The following is a 13,903-nucleotide window of genomic DNA, read 5'->3' as shown; positions in this document are numbered from 1 at the left end:
TCACCATGCTGAAGAACAGTTTATATATCAGGCAGTCAGGATGCTGAACATTTTATGTACATATTTGTTTCTACCATGTTTACATATATGAAAGAATACTTTTGTATGTGTGTATATATAGTTATATATACCTTGTGTACATTTTTTTGTATAATTATAAATGTAAAAAGTTCTATACAGTTTTAACATACCATATATATTTTTTTCTTTATATTTATACATATTTATATTAAAATGTGAATGTATAGTCATGTGAATGTAAACTACAACAAAAAAATTCATTTTGCACTTATTTAACAACAGAAGTCATAAAATGAGGAAACTTTAGTACAGATAGTACACCCTGTGCCCTAATAGTTAGTGTTTCCCCCTTTGGCTGAAATAACCTCAATGAGATGTTTCTTGTAGAAATCTACCAGTTTCTGACATTAACTGGAAGAAAGCCCCCGTGCACTTTGACGTCAACTGTAGCAAGAGCTTGCTGTAGATCCTGTGATGATATTTTAGGGTTTTTGGAGACTAAGCTTCTTGCGGTCTGCTCTTTGGGTAAATTTGCTTGGACAGTCTGACCTGGCCATGTTGGAAGGTGTTTTAAATATTCTTAACTTGTAAATGATTTTCAGATAGTAGAATGGCTGATAAATTCTTTCTAGATCTCTTTATATCCCTTACAAGACATAAGCATCAACAATCTTCTTTCTGAAGGCTTCAGGGAGCTTTTGGATCTCACCATGGTGATACCTCTCACTTCAACAATTAAGAGCAAACCAAACTAAATGTCTGAAGTTTAAATAAGGCGAGCCTCCTTCAAAATGCTCTGTAACAATCCTCTAATAATTTAAACCTGATGTGATACAATTATAGATCAACATTTAAGTACAAATAAATGTAGGATTTCTTTGCAATAAATTAGATTTTTTAAATGACATTTTACAGATCATTGACAAAAAATACTTTTCTTAGATCTTATTCATATCGGGAATCACCAGTAAGGTCATTTGTTTGTACAGGATTTCTTCAGAATTCATAAAACTGTACAGTATGTGGTTATGATTGTTAAGTGCCCACTACATGGCAGCATAACATTGCTTGTGATCCCAATCAGAATCTCTGAGAATGTATTTTCTGATGGTTTTTATGTTTCTAGCAAAAATACTCAAATAGACACTATTATACCACCAGCAGCTGCTCATCTATTCATCCAAGAGAGGTATGGGCCATGTTTCCATGGCTAGAGGTGAGAGAAGCAACGCCTAACTGAGGTAATAATGATAACAATCAGGAAAATTGTGGATCTAACATTGCAGGAACACTGCATCTGTTTCTCCAAACAGCTGTAACTGAATGGGGGGAAGTCGTGGCCTAATTTGACTCCTAACCCTAAGGATGTGGGTTCGGGTCTCGGGCTGGCAATACCACGACTGAGGTGCCCTTGAGCAAGGCACTGAATCCCACCCAACTGCTCCCTGGGCGCTGCCGCATAAATGGCTGCCCACTGCTCCAGGTGTGTGTTCACAGTGTGTGTTTGTTCACTGCTGTGTGTTTGCACTTTGGATGGGTTATATGCAGAGAACGAATTCTGAGTATGGGTCACCATACTTAGCTGTATGTCACGTCACATCAATGTTCTACAAGTGTGAACAACATGAACATTACATGAACAGTTTATACTATTGTAATTGCCACAGCTGCCACAGCTCATGCATGTCTTGGCATTGTTCAATTAAATGAAATATTCTTTGCATAGCATTTTAACAATATAAATAAAAGAAAAGCAGAACAGCAGATTGTCTTTTTTGTTGTTTCAAAATTAGAATAGAGCTGAGAAGTGGAAGTGAATCTGTATTTTTTCAGCATTGCTTCTAAAATAGAGCTGGGTTTATGATTCCATAAAGTGCAGGTGTGGGAAGAATCAAGACTGGAACAGTGAACAAGAGTAAAAACATATGTTAATTAAATAATTGTAAATATAATTGTTCTGTATAATTTCTGGTTTAACCTGGATAAAGAATGATGTAAGATGAGTCTGTAAATGTGCTGCAGGGAAAACCTTTCATATGAGGACATTTTGATACTTTCCACTATACAGGTTTAAAAACTAAAATTTTTTTTAAACACCTACAATTAAACTTTAAAGCTACAACTGAAGTTTAGTGAAAAGGGAGAAAACCGCAAATAAATCATTCCTTCTCTACTGGGGTGCACATGCATCACAGACATTCTGAGAGTCGGCATCTGAATTGATTTATCTTATGTGCATTTTACTGTAGCTTTGAGATAATGTAATTAAAGTGTGAGAATAGAATACTTAGCTACCAAGGATTTAGACATCTTCATTTGGACACAACCTCTTTCAACTTCTCCCTTCTGGTAGTGCTACAGAGCTTTGTTTACTGAAACTTTTTCATGACTAAGACGAGACGATGACAAGACTGCACCACTGTCCAAAAACACTGACTAAGACTAAATTAGCATGCATTATTGTTGACGAAAAATGACTCAGACGAAAATGTTTTGTATAAAATAAAAACTAAGATAAAATCTCTCTTCATTTTCGTCTACAATTGTCTCTGCTTTTTCATCAGCTGTTACGCCTTTAAAATATTCAGAACGAGTTTGTGGCTTCGCGCTGTTTAGTGTGTGCGTAGAAAGAATATTCGTCCACATGCCGCTCAAATAAATAATAAATAAATAAATAAATAAATAAATAAATAAAAACTCCTGAGCGCAAGTCCACCGTCTAGGCAGGCTTTTTGTGTTAAATTATATTTCCTGTCGCTGCGCAGGCTCTTTTATTGTACATGACAGCTTATGTCCCGATGACCGGTCTTTGCATTACGATTAAAAGCAGTATGAATAAAGTAAAAAATGTGATGTGCAGTCAAGTTCGAGTGTATGCACTGTTTAAACGAGTGTTCTCAACTTCTCACTGATACTTTTGTGATTCGCGGGTTGTATTTTAGGCCCACAGTAAAGTAGGCCTATTCTTTTCAGTTTGTCTGAGTATATTTATAGGTTAATCATTTGTGAATGTGTCTCCTAAATCAGAAATTGAAAACCAGACACGTTTAACATTTGCATTCAACAAAAACATTCAAGAAGTGTATTTTGTCGGGTAATTATGACATTTAACCAATGTTTGAGATATGTGAAACACTTTTTTTACTGAAATGTTTATCAGTAATAATCTCAGTAATAATGTGTTATTTTAAAAAAAAAAGACTACAATTTTTTGATTAAAACTAGGCTAAAATTAAAAGACTTTTAGTCGACTAAAACTTGACTAAGATGCCTTGAGTTTTCTTTTGACTAAAACTAGACTAAAATTACGAGACTTTTAGTCGACTAAAACTTGACTAACAAAAAAAGATATGTGAATGACTAAACATGACTAAAACTAACAAGGACATTTGGCACAAGACTAAGACTAAGACTAAATTAAAAATAGGTGACGAAATTAACACTAGATCAGTCATATATACTGTATTCATATTTAATACTCACTGTCTATATTGTATCACATCTGCATTGTCTTGTATAGTCTGTATTATCTTGTCTTGTACAGTATAGTGTTATTTATGTCTGTACTTTTGAGAGTCACAAACAGCTGGAACTAAATTCCTTGTGTGTGTCAACACAGTTGTCCAATAAACCTGATTCTGGTTCTGATTTAAGCAAAACATCATACCAAAAATGATGTTTAATGGCAGACCCCAAGGTAAAATCAGAAAGCAAATAAAAAATATTTTGGTTTTTGGTCATTTGCCAGAATTCAACCACAGTGACATCTGACACATTTACTTCCTCTTTCCTTTGCTCTGTATTATTTTTACTTAAAGGTTTAAAGGGTTTTATTTTGTTTATCTCCAACACTAATACCCCTATCACTCACTAACCCTAACCCTAACCCAACACTCTGCTTTTCTTTTGTTGCTTTTGTATGAAAATGGTAAATCATTTCCGGATCAATCAGCTTCCGTGTAACAACAACTCTGTCTGTATCTAAGGCATTCAAATCCCTGAAGATGATAATTATAAGATCTATAATTATGTTGGTGGTCAAAGGGGAAAATGATAATGAAAGCTTTTCAACCAGACTTTATTTCAGGATTGCAATGGACAAAAAAATTTAATGCTTATTCCCTTGGCAGTTTTTTTTTATTGTTCATGTACTCCTGTACTCAGTACTCCTGATTGAAGATTAGTTTTATTTCATCTGTAGATGAAATTCAGTTTCAGTTGAAATATTAATTCTAGGGGAATTTTCTTCACTACAGTTTCAGCTTTCTTTCTTCATGAGATTAGTGTGTGTTAGATAATGAGGTCAAATACAGCTGCTTTCTAAATGAACCTTACTTTAGATATGAAGCATATGATGGATTGTCACTATATGCACAGGGTCACCAGTACCTAGATAATCCTGAATCTCTTTAAATGTTGCTGTAGGTCTTTTGTCAGCCTCCTTGATCATCTTCCTTCTTGTCATGGAGCACCACAGTGATAATCACCAACACATACCTTCTTTGTGATACCTTCTTTGTAGATCTTTGTGAACTTTATTCAGAACATGGCTTCAGCAGTCAAATGAAACTCGGAAATACTCAGTTTGATTATGTGTATGATAATTTTAAGATTATAAAATCGCTTGATTGTTCACAAACACTTTGGTACATGCACTCACAGCACCTAATTATCATGCAATACCTGCAGATAAAAAGCTTAAAATAATACCACACAAAAAATGAACAGGATCCAACAATTTGTTTATTTGATTGAACTTTAGGAGTAAAATAGCACACATAGGAAAAGAACCAGCAACAGAATTGCTGAAGCAGGAGAAAGCTGAAAAACAGAGAGCAATTAATTACACCAAAAATTCAGATGGTAGGACGGTTTATCCTGGTGTGAAGGGAGTTTAGCTGCTCTCACTGCCCAGTGTGTGTTTATCAAACAGATATTCAGCCATGCCGTTCTTAGGCGCTCCCATACGGCGCAGGTTAGCGACCCAATCAGCAAGCTCCTTAATGGACTTCACCTGTTCGTCCAGGTAGTGTGTCTCAATAAAGTCACACATCTGAAACAGACAAAATAATTTTTAAACATAAAGACAAATGTTTGGCCATCCCATTATTCAGATGATTTATTATTTGAGTAAAGGTTAAAGTCCAGTTTCCTCCAACACAACTGTCGGCTGAGAGATTTACTCCTTTGCTTAGAGCAGATAAGACTCTATAAAGCTAAATAGGTCGTCAGGTTTCTGCTCTTGAAAAGGAAGTTGTCTTCTGAACACAACAAACCTGGCCAAACAGACTTGATTGCCTCATTTCATAATTCACTTTATCAGATCAAATCTGACCTGATCCTTTGTCTCATGAGGCAGTGGGGTTAACAGGGTTAAAGTGAAGCTAAAGTGTTAATACAAGCAAACAGGAGTTTCACAAGACGTGTTGTGTGTGTGTGTGCTATTGATAATATTTTGAAAGTGTACTGGTCACATTCAGTCTAGTCATGTTTAAATTAATGCATACTATTTAAAGTGTTCAAATGTTACAGTAATGTTGCCTCTGTGTGCACTTACATGAGGGTCATTGTGATCAGAGGCCACCTTGTGCATGTCCAGCAAGGATTGGTTGACGTTCTTCTCCAGCTGTAGTGCACACTCCAGAGCCTCCACACCGCTGCCCCACTCATCACGCTCTGGTTTCTGTTGCACACAAGCAAAAATGGACATAATCAAGTGAACAACTTTTACCCATTGCCATTTGAAGCGAAAAATAAAACCCACCCACATGTTTATCTTTCTATGCGTTATCTTTTCACACTGTTGCCTGTTTTAAGCAGCTTTGAGCTTTATCAACTTTTTCTTACCGATAACAACTCCACCCGACAAACTGTCAATATCTGTACTTCACACAGCTCCCTAACCAAGCCCACACTAAGTGTTTGCCATCAGTGTACAGCAGCATGTCACTATAAAACTAACTTTAAAATCAAGGTGTATTAGATTTTGTAGAAGAGCATGCTACTATATCTACCACAAAATAACTTAAGGGACTAATCTGATTACAATTCTTAATTCACCAAACACACAAACCTCATGTTTGTCATTATATCCCTGTCTAAATGCTTTATTTGTAAAACAGACATTTGAAAACTTAACAAAATCATATACATTGAGGGTAAGAACCATGTCCCGTGCACCATAGGGGACATGTAAACAGTAAAAGGTGTAACAGCTAATATTTTAGTGCTTCCCCTGGTAGAATAATATCCCTGCTTCTGCACGGTCATATGGCATTTTAATTTTGTAAGGGGGAAAAAAAATTAAGATAAAGTTGGGAAAACATGGAAATGATCACTTACCCTGATGTCCTGCAGGAAGATTCGTCCTCCCCTCTGGTTCTGGAGTTTCATCAGTTTCTCTGCATGCTCGCGCTCCTCATGCGACTGCTTGCAGAAAAACTTGGCAAAGTTGTGTAGAGCCTGGTCATCTCTGTCAAAGTAGTATGACTTGGAAAGAAAGATACAAAAAGAAAAAGAAAAAACAGTTTTTTTTTAATAGCCAGAAATGTTTGGCTATTAAAAGGGGAAAGTCAGAGAGCTGAAATGAAGCAAAGGAAACTTTACTTCCTACACAGAGCTCAGTGCTCGATCCCATCATGCATCACTTCAAGGCTATAAAGGCATTTTCACCTAGATAACTAAAGAATTAAATTCCACAAATCCATTTAGTTTTGCACAAGATTTTAAAATCACACACCTCATGTCTCTCTCATGAAAGGATTCAAGATTCTCATTTTTTCCCCCTCTATGATACTGTAAGAACAGACTTACCATAGACAGGTAGACATAGGATGCGTACAACTCTAGGTTGATTTGCCGGTTGATGGCAGCCTCACAGTCCTGGTGGAAATTTTGTCTCACCTGAGAGCTCATGTTGCTGTGTATGTGGAAGCAAACAAACACACGAGAGAGAGAGATTACACAAGAGTACACACAAACATTTCAGCTCTTCTTCATATAAATGTTCAGAAATTCACAAATACTAACTTTAGAAACGTTTCAAATATTGCATCATGTTCAGTGACTCATGTTCACAGCATAAGCAAAAAAGGTGCAACAACAATTACACAACATCTCCTTTTAGTGAGGAGTGACAGTGCAAAAAATTTATGCATTATACAATTCAGCAGGAAAACACCTGGTCTTGTAATCCATTCTATAATACATCTTCTTATTAGATTAGCATTATTCACCATGCTACTTTCTGGATGAGGCACGAACACACAGGGTACAAGTCCAAGAGATAATCATTGCTCAATCCTTTCACACAACACCCTTTGCACTGTCACCAACACTCTGTAATACCCATACACACCTAGCGCTCCTGTTAACTCTGAGGTGTGCCGTTACAGGAAAAGACATGCTCTAATTACAGATTTTTAAAGCTATCAGCCAGTCATTACGGCTCGGATGACAGACACAGATCTGGCAACAGGGATGATTTACCAAACAAGCAGGAAACTTTAGACACAGGGGAAAATAAACAAAAACAAATAAATAAGTGAAGGCACATGAATGCCCAGTGATTCCACTATGGAACAGCATTGTGTGGAAAAGAGATTAAACTCAATTTCATAGAGAACTAAAAAAAAATATATGTAGAATATTCACATTTTAGAATATGAAAAACATTGATTATAAATACTGCCAAGCTGTTCAGAGTAAAGATTCTACCCCACTAACACACCAGACTGTAATTAAGCTCTAAAGTAAAGTAATAAGAGCTTAGCGTGAATGTTTTACTGCTCTACAGGATGATGGAGCTTCTCTGTGGCTCTTATCACTGCTCTGTATGATAAAGCACACCATCATGAGGCCACCACCACCGCCTGCTCTCTCAGATATCACCTTCAGCTTCACTGCAGCTTTCTCAGGCAGGATAACGTGCAAAATCCATCGTAAGCTGGGCTTTAGGACAAGTTGTTTTCATTTGCTTCCCTGTCACAGGACAAAGCTGTGATCATGGCACTGACCCAGTGTTTTAGTGCCTCATACAAAAGCACTAATAAAAGAGAGGTTCGTATTTCTGAATGTTTAATATAAATGTTTATCAAAAGCTACATAAGTAGGTTCTCAGTTCTCAAGTGGAGTTTCTCTCTGCACAGGTCCCTGTAAATAATAATAATAATAATAATAATAATAATAAATATAGCTGCAAGCAGCGATACCGGGGTCAAGCCAATCAGATGCGCTCAGAACATGACACTGATGAACCATACCAAGTTTCGTAGCGATATGGCATTGCATTGGTAAAATACTGAACTTAACGTGAAAATTCAAAATGTGTGTGTGTGTGTGTGTGTGTGTGAGTGAGTGTGTATGAGTGAGTGTGTGTGTGAGTATGTGAGTGTGCGAGTGTGAGTAAGTGTGCGAGTAAATGTGTGTGTGTGTGTGTGTGTGTTCATCATATGTGAAAACATACTTGGCAATAAAGACCTTTCTGATTCTGAGGATGCAAGAATTTTGTCTCTAGGCCTTACGAGTCAGCACAAAATTGGGTTTTTGGACTGTTGGTGGCGCTAGAGGGTTTGAGCTAGACACACCAAAGTTGCTATAGTAACTTCTAAGACTGGCCTCTACATGTGTGCCAAATTTCATAACTTTCCTACGTACGGTTCTGTGGGCTGCCATTGACTTCAATGGCGGAAGAGGAAGAATAATAATAAGAAGAAAACCGACAATAACAATAGGTGTCTACGCCCCTTCGGGGCTTGACCCCTAATAATAAGACCGTTAATACACACACACACACACACACACACAAAATGCGGCCATTCGTCTATTCGAACGTTCTTTAAATCTTATTTATAGAATCTGCTGTAAAATACAGTTCAGTTCTGTTTCTTCGTCACAGTTTTAATATTTTAGTGAATTACGTCATCAGCATCAGGGCCTAACGCACACAAAGCCCTAACCGTACTGACAAACACACAGCCACTGCGCTACGATTGGCTGCTTTTACTCCACTTCGGCGCTATGATTGGTCAGCTGTAAACCGCCCCACTTTAACACCCAATCAGAAAACGGCATGAAGGAGGGATTTACCGGAATATACGTGGGATAACTAATACTAACGCATGGCTTAGTATTGTAACTTGTGTTTCTAATTAAAAATTTGTTAGGAACAGTAATATAAAAACAACAAAAATATCTTACCTTCGTTGGTTAGGTTTGTAATTTAGCTGTAATGAACGGCTTCAAGCGGAGGATCTGCGGCTTTATTCAGCGATTAAAGCTAAATTATTTAGTGATTTAATGATCGGAATTAAACGAACTATTGGCGATGACAGAATCTAAGGTTGCCGTCCAAGCACTGTTGAAGCGGATAACCTTCGGTCTGTCCGGGAACGATGATCGGTTTGACTTTGAGACGCTGCGCAGCGGATTTTGTTAGCGCAGCTCATGAATATTCATAAGGCAGGAGGGGCTTTTCTTCTGCAAGCCAATCATATTTGATCACAGCGAATATCTATGGCGCAAATAACGTTGGGAGGAGTCTTGTTTCTAGGCTATTAGTTTTATACGATGGAAATGTCACGTATTCCGGGTTTATGTGAAAAATAAGGTGAAAGAGAGTGACTTGTTATTGTGGGAAGCACTTCTGGTTTCAGAAACTGACACCCAACTAAACAAGCAAAGACATACATTAACAACTTATTTAAAGGTATTTTAGAAATAATGAATATTTATGTATGTATAGACTATGTAAAATAAAGCCTTTTCAATTAATAATAATGTGAATATCAGCACATTACAGAGCAAAAAACGTGCGACGTGTATAATTACACAACAACATGTCCTTTAAATCTGCTTGATCATCTAGCAGTGTGTAATAACCCCAGAGTGACTGTGCAGAAAAAGTCCTACATTTCTGTAAAAGTCTTTTTTTCTCCAGAGAATCTTCATAATGAAATTAATATTTTATTGCTGTCTAAGATTAAATCTGTTGTTTACTCCAATCAGCTCTAGTGTGCTGTGGCTTTTATTCAGATCAGCATTTAAAAAATAATGTCAATACTAGAGTTTGGGTTTGTCTCACTAGACTGTCTAGACTTTATGTACCTTACCTTACAGTTAATTGGAGGTCTGGATCTAATAACAGACTGATAGACCATAATGACACACTGGACCAGCTCACAGTTCTGTCACATATATTCCTCCTCTGGAATAAAGTGCAGGTTAACGCACTTATATAGTGTTATATATAGTGTTATATATTTTTACAACCATTTATTGGTGCACAGCTAAATCTTGATATACAAACTTGTAAAAGTTGTGTACTTGTGTCACTTAAAATGGTGATAAAACCTTTGTCACCACGTGGAGCAGCTGCCGCAGATATATTCAAGCACTTGCTTGCCACATGACCACTCGACCACATGAGCTTTACACATGAATTATTACATGCTGAATGTAGTCTACATTCAGAATTACATGGTCTTAAACCACAGTGTATGATAGAAGTATGTGTTTACATTGTACATTGGCTACAACAGTAGAGTGTAATTAAGTAAAAAAAAAACCGGTGTGAAGAAACAGAAGGAATTCCATTTTTGACTAGAAGAAAAGTCATCCAATGTTGTGTAAAGTTTTTGTTCAGTGTGACTCAGAAGTCAGGCTGAGATGATGATGTGCGTGTTGTGGACATTTTGAGGGGAAATACAGTTGAAAAGTGAGAACTTGCAACTGAGAACTGAGTGGTCATAGTTGTGTGTGTGTGTGTGTGTGTGTGTGTGTGTGCTTGTGTGTGTGCTTGTGTATTCTCTTTTAAACTTGTATTAATTTTTTCTATTACCTTTGCATCTATTCTCTTTGGAAACTTCCCCTATAATCTAAAATTGCTGTCTTCCCATCATCACTGGTGTGACTCATTGTATGGTCATCACAATAGCCTTCACAAAACAAACATTTGAACAGACTTTTATTACACACATTCATTGTGAATGATACAAGATGTTTTGAAATGTTGAAGGCATGTCTAGTCACAATCTATGACCCTAATATTTAACTCCATATATTTAAATTATCTGCAAGACTCCTTTTTATTTATTATTCTATTTATATTTAACATATAATTACATATGATTATGTTTCCTTTAACACTAATGGGAGCTCATTGTGATCTATGGGGACTTTTGCTGTTGAACTCCTGAGCTTGTCTTCAGTTTGAAAGGCTTGCCTTGGTGTATTTCTCTGAATGCATGTAACATTTTTGTAAACATTGTTTTTATTGATGGTGTGGTTATTATGAATGGTTTCTTTTGTAGTTTTAGTAGAGTTTTGGAATAAGTTTTTTAGTTTCTTTTTTTGTTGATAAGTTGTGAACATTAGGAAGTAAAGAGGCTTACATTGTTTGGTTTGGCCCTGCGTTATCTCCAAAGATTTTCCTCTTCTGCTGTTTGTGTGTGTGTTTTTTTCCCCACTTATTGTAAATACTGTACATAATCTAGTACATTGAAAATTTGACTACCGTTGGTCGAGGAAGGGAGAGGAGGGAGAAGGGTTTGAAGACAGGAGAGAATAGGAAAGGCAGGAGTATCAGTCTCAGAATAGGGACATACAAAGGCAAGGCAAGTTTATTTGTATAGCACATTTCATACACAGTCATTCAAAGTGCTTTACATAGAAATTAGAAAACAATTTATAAGAGAGAAAAAAAATATATGTAAAAATAAGAGACACACGATAAAATCATAATAAAAACAAAGAACAATTAAAGAAAATAAATGTGATTTTAATAAAAACAGTTTAAAATATGTTAAAAAGAATAAAACAGGAGTAAAAGTGATTTGGATAAAAAGTGCAGTCATTGTGAATCAGCACAGTGCTCAGTTAGTAAATGGAAGGTTAAACAGATGTGTTTGTATTTGTATGTTGAGGTCTGACTGACCACATTACAATATGAGGCCGTATTGATTGCCATTCTGATATTACTGATTTTCTCAGAGAAAAAGGTTGCAAACTCATTGCATTTGTTGTCAGACAGCATTTCACTAGGAACTTGATTTGGTGGGTTTGCTAGTCTCTCTACAGTAGCAAAAGGAGTGCGAGTGTTGTTTATGTTGTTGTTTATAATGTTTGAGAAGAAGATCTGTCTAGCTGTGCCTAGTTCTACATTGAAAGCACGAAGACTGTCCTTATAGATGCTATAATGTACTTCAAGTTTTGTTTTCCGCCACATACGTTCAGCTTTTCTGCATGTTCTTTACATGCTCTGTACAGCTGTTGTGTTTCTCCAAGGTGCTTTACATCTGCCAGTGATCATCCTGACCTTTACTGGAGCTATACCATCAATAGCATCTTTAACTTTTAAGTTAAAATTTTCAAGGAGAACATCAACAAAGTCTGCCGATATGTTTGGCAACATTGATAAAGCATTCATAAATACCTCACTGGTGTTTTCATTTATGAACCTTTTTTTGACATAGCCAGATCTAGCATCAGTGGCAGGACAGATCAATAAATCAAAGTAAACACAGAAATGGTCAGATAGCGCTTCATCCTTGTTAACAGTGGATGAAATGTGTAGACCCTTGCTAATGAGCAGATTAAGAGTGTGTCCCCTATTGTGTGTAGGACCTTGCAGGTGCTGGGTCAGATCAAAAGTGTTTAAAACATTTAACAGTTCAATTGCAGTATTGTTTTCTGCATTGTCTATATGAATGTTGAAATCTCCAGCAATAACAAAATAATCAAATTCAGAGGAGATTGTTGATAAAAGTTCTGTGAATTCATCAACAAAAGTTGGGGTGTATTTGGGAGGCCTATAAATAATTGTAAACAGAATGCGTGGTGTACCTCCCTGCTGAAAAATCCAGCATAAACCAGCATGAATTCCATGCTGGTCCAGGCTGGTTTTTACTGGTTCATGCTGGTATAGTGCTGGTATAATGCTGGTCAGTGCTGGTATAGTGCTGGTATAGTGCTGGTATAGCTGGGTGGCCAGCATAGTCATGGTGTTATGACGCAAAACGGGGCTGGTGTAGCTGGTTAACCAGTATGATCTTGCTGGAATGAGCTTTATGGGAACAACCTTTATTTTTGCTTGTGTATGTTTCTATGTAACAGATTAATATAAGATTAAAACACAATATATTGGAATATATTTAATTATAAGTGTGTTATTTCTTTTGCTTCCTCTTTTGAATAAAGAACTGAAATAACAAAGCTCAAAAACTTTGAATAACAAAGAATAAAAACATTTAAAAATCGTTCGTTAGGGATTAAAGTGTCTCCACAAATTAAATATAGTAATACCAACAAATGTTGACTTCCATGAGGGAAGCAGCATATAAATCATACAGAATGATGGTTTTTGAAAGATATATATATAATCCATTTGTCTCAATTAAGAGGTAGTTAAGTTGTTTGTTTGTTTTTTTAGTAAAGCGGTAATGTGAAGAGATATTACCCAGCATCAGCGTTGCTATGCAACCTTTAGAGCAACTATGTTCACGACGATGTGTAGTATTATGTTACGATAATGTTATGAGGCATATAGTATGCTTAGGAACCTATATTGGGTGTGTTACGGTACTGTGGAAAAGGAGGAATAAAAGTTCTGTTAAGAAGTCATGGCCGGCTGTCGCGTGGTCCATTTATGAAAGGTTTATGTTGTACCTATTAAACGACAGAACAAAATGTAGTTCCTGCTCTTTCCAAAAATAAATCTCGCAATGTTTTCGACTACATTATATATACCTTACAGTGTTTATCGAAATGAGTATAAGTGCACGTGTTCCAGATCATCTTGTTTTTCACCGTAATGCGCGTTTTTGCAAACTTGAATTCTATGAAAGCTTGCAGTTTCGCTCATGCCGTCAGCATGAAGTATTGACGA

General features: G+C 36.5%; 1 protein-coding gene across 2 annotated transcripts; it reads right to left on the bottom strand.

Annotated features, from left to right (window-relative positions):
- Window positions 1-4,746: 4,746 nt before the first annotated feature.
- Window positions 4,747-9,446, bottom strand: fth1a (ferritin, heavy polypeptide 1a). Of its 2 annotated transcripts, XM_060876924.1 has the most exons (6): window positions 9,220-9,446; window positions 7,912-8,001; window positions 6,835-6,940; window positions 6,364-6,510; window positions 5,579-5,704; window positions 4,747-5,074 (listed from the first exon to the last, which is right to left on the bottom strand). In XM_060876924.1, the coding sequence occupies exons 3-6, from the start codon at window positions 6,934-6,936 to the stop codon at window positions 4,916-4,918; spliced, it is 534 nt and encodes a 177-aa protein (XP_060732907.1). In that variant the 5' UTR covers window positions 6,937-6,940; window positions 7,912-8,001; window positions 9,220-9,446; the 3' UTR covers window positions 4,747-4,915. The 2 variants fall into 2 exon arrangements, with proteins under 2 accessions (XP_060732907.1, XP_060732900.1); XM_060876917.1 differs by lacking the exon at window positions 7,912-8,001.
- Window positions 9,447-13,903: the final 4,457 nt, after the last annotated feature.

The sequence above is a fragment of the Tachysurus vachellii genome, chromosome 1, assembly GCF_030014155.1.
Source record: "Tachysurus vachellii isolate PV-2020 chromosome 1, HZAU_Pvac_v1, whole genome shotgun sequence".
Lineage (NCBI taxonomy): Eukaryota > Metazoa > Chordata > Actinopteri > Siluriformes > Bagridae > Tachysurus > Tachysurus vachellii.
The sequence above is the reverse complement of the archived record's forward strand: the minus strand, read 5'-3'. Positions and strand labels throughout refer to the sequence as shown.

Bases quoted from the DNA above. Each gene is read 5' to 3' on its own strand.
- fth1a (XM_060876924.1), bottom strand. From the start codon at position 6,936: ATGAGCTCTCAGGTGAGACAAAATTTCCACCAGGACTGTGAGGCTGCC. The intron at 6,511-6,834 runs GTAAGTCTGTTC...TTTCTTTCCAAG, and splicing joins CCTATGTCTACCTGTCTATG to TCATACTACTTTGACAGAGA. The intron at 5,075-5,578 runs GTAAGTGCACAC...TGTCTGTTTCAG, and splicing joins CTGATCACAATGACCCTCAT to ATGTGTGACTTTATTGAGAC.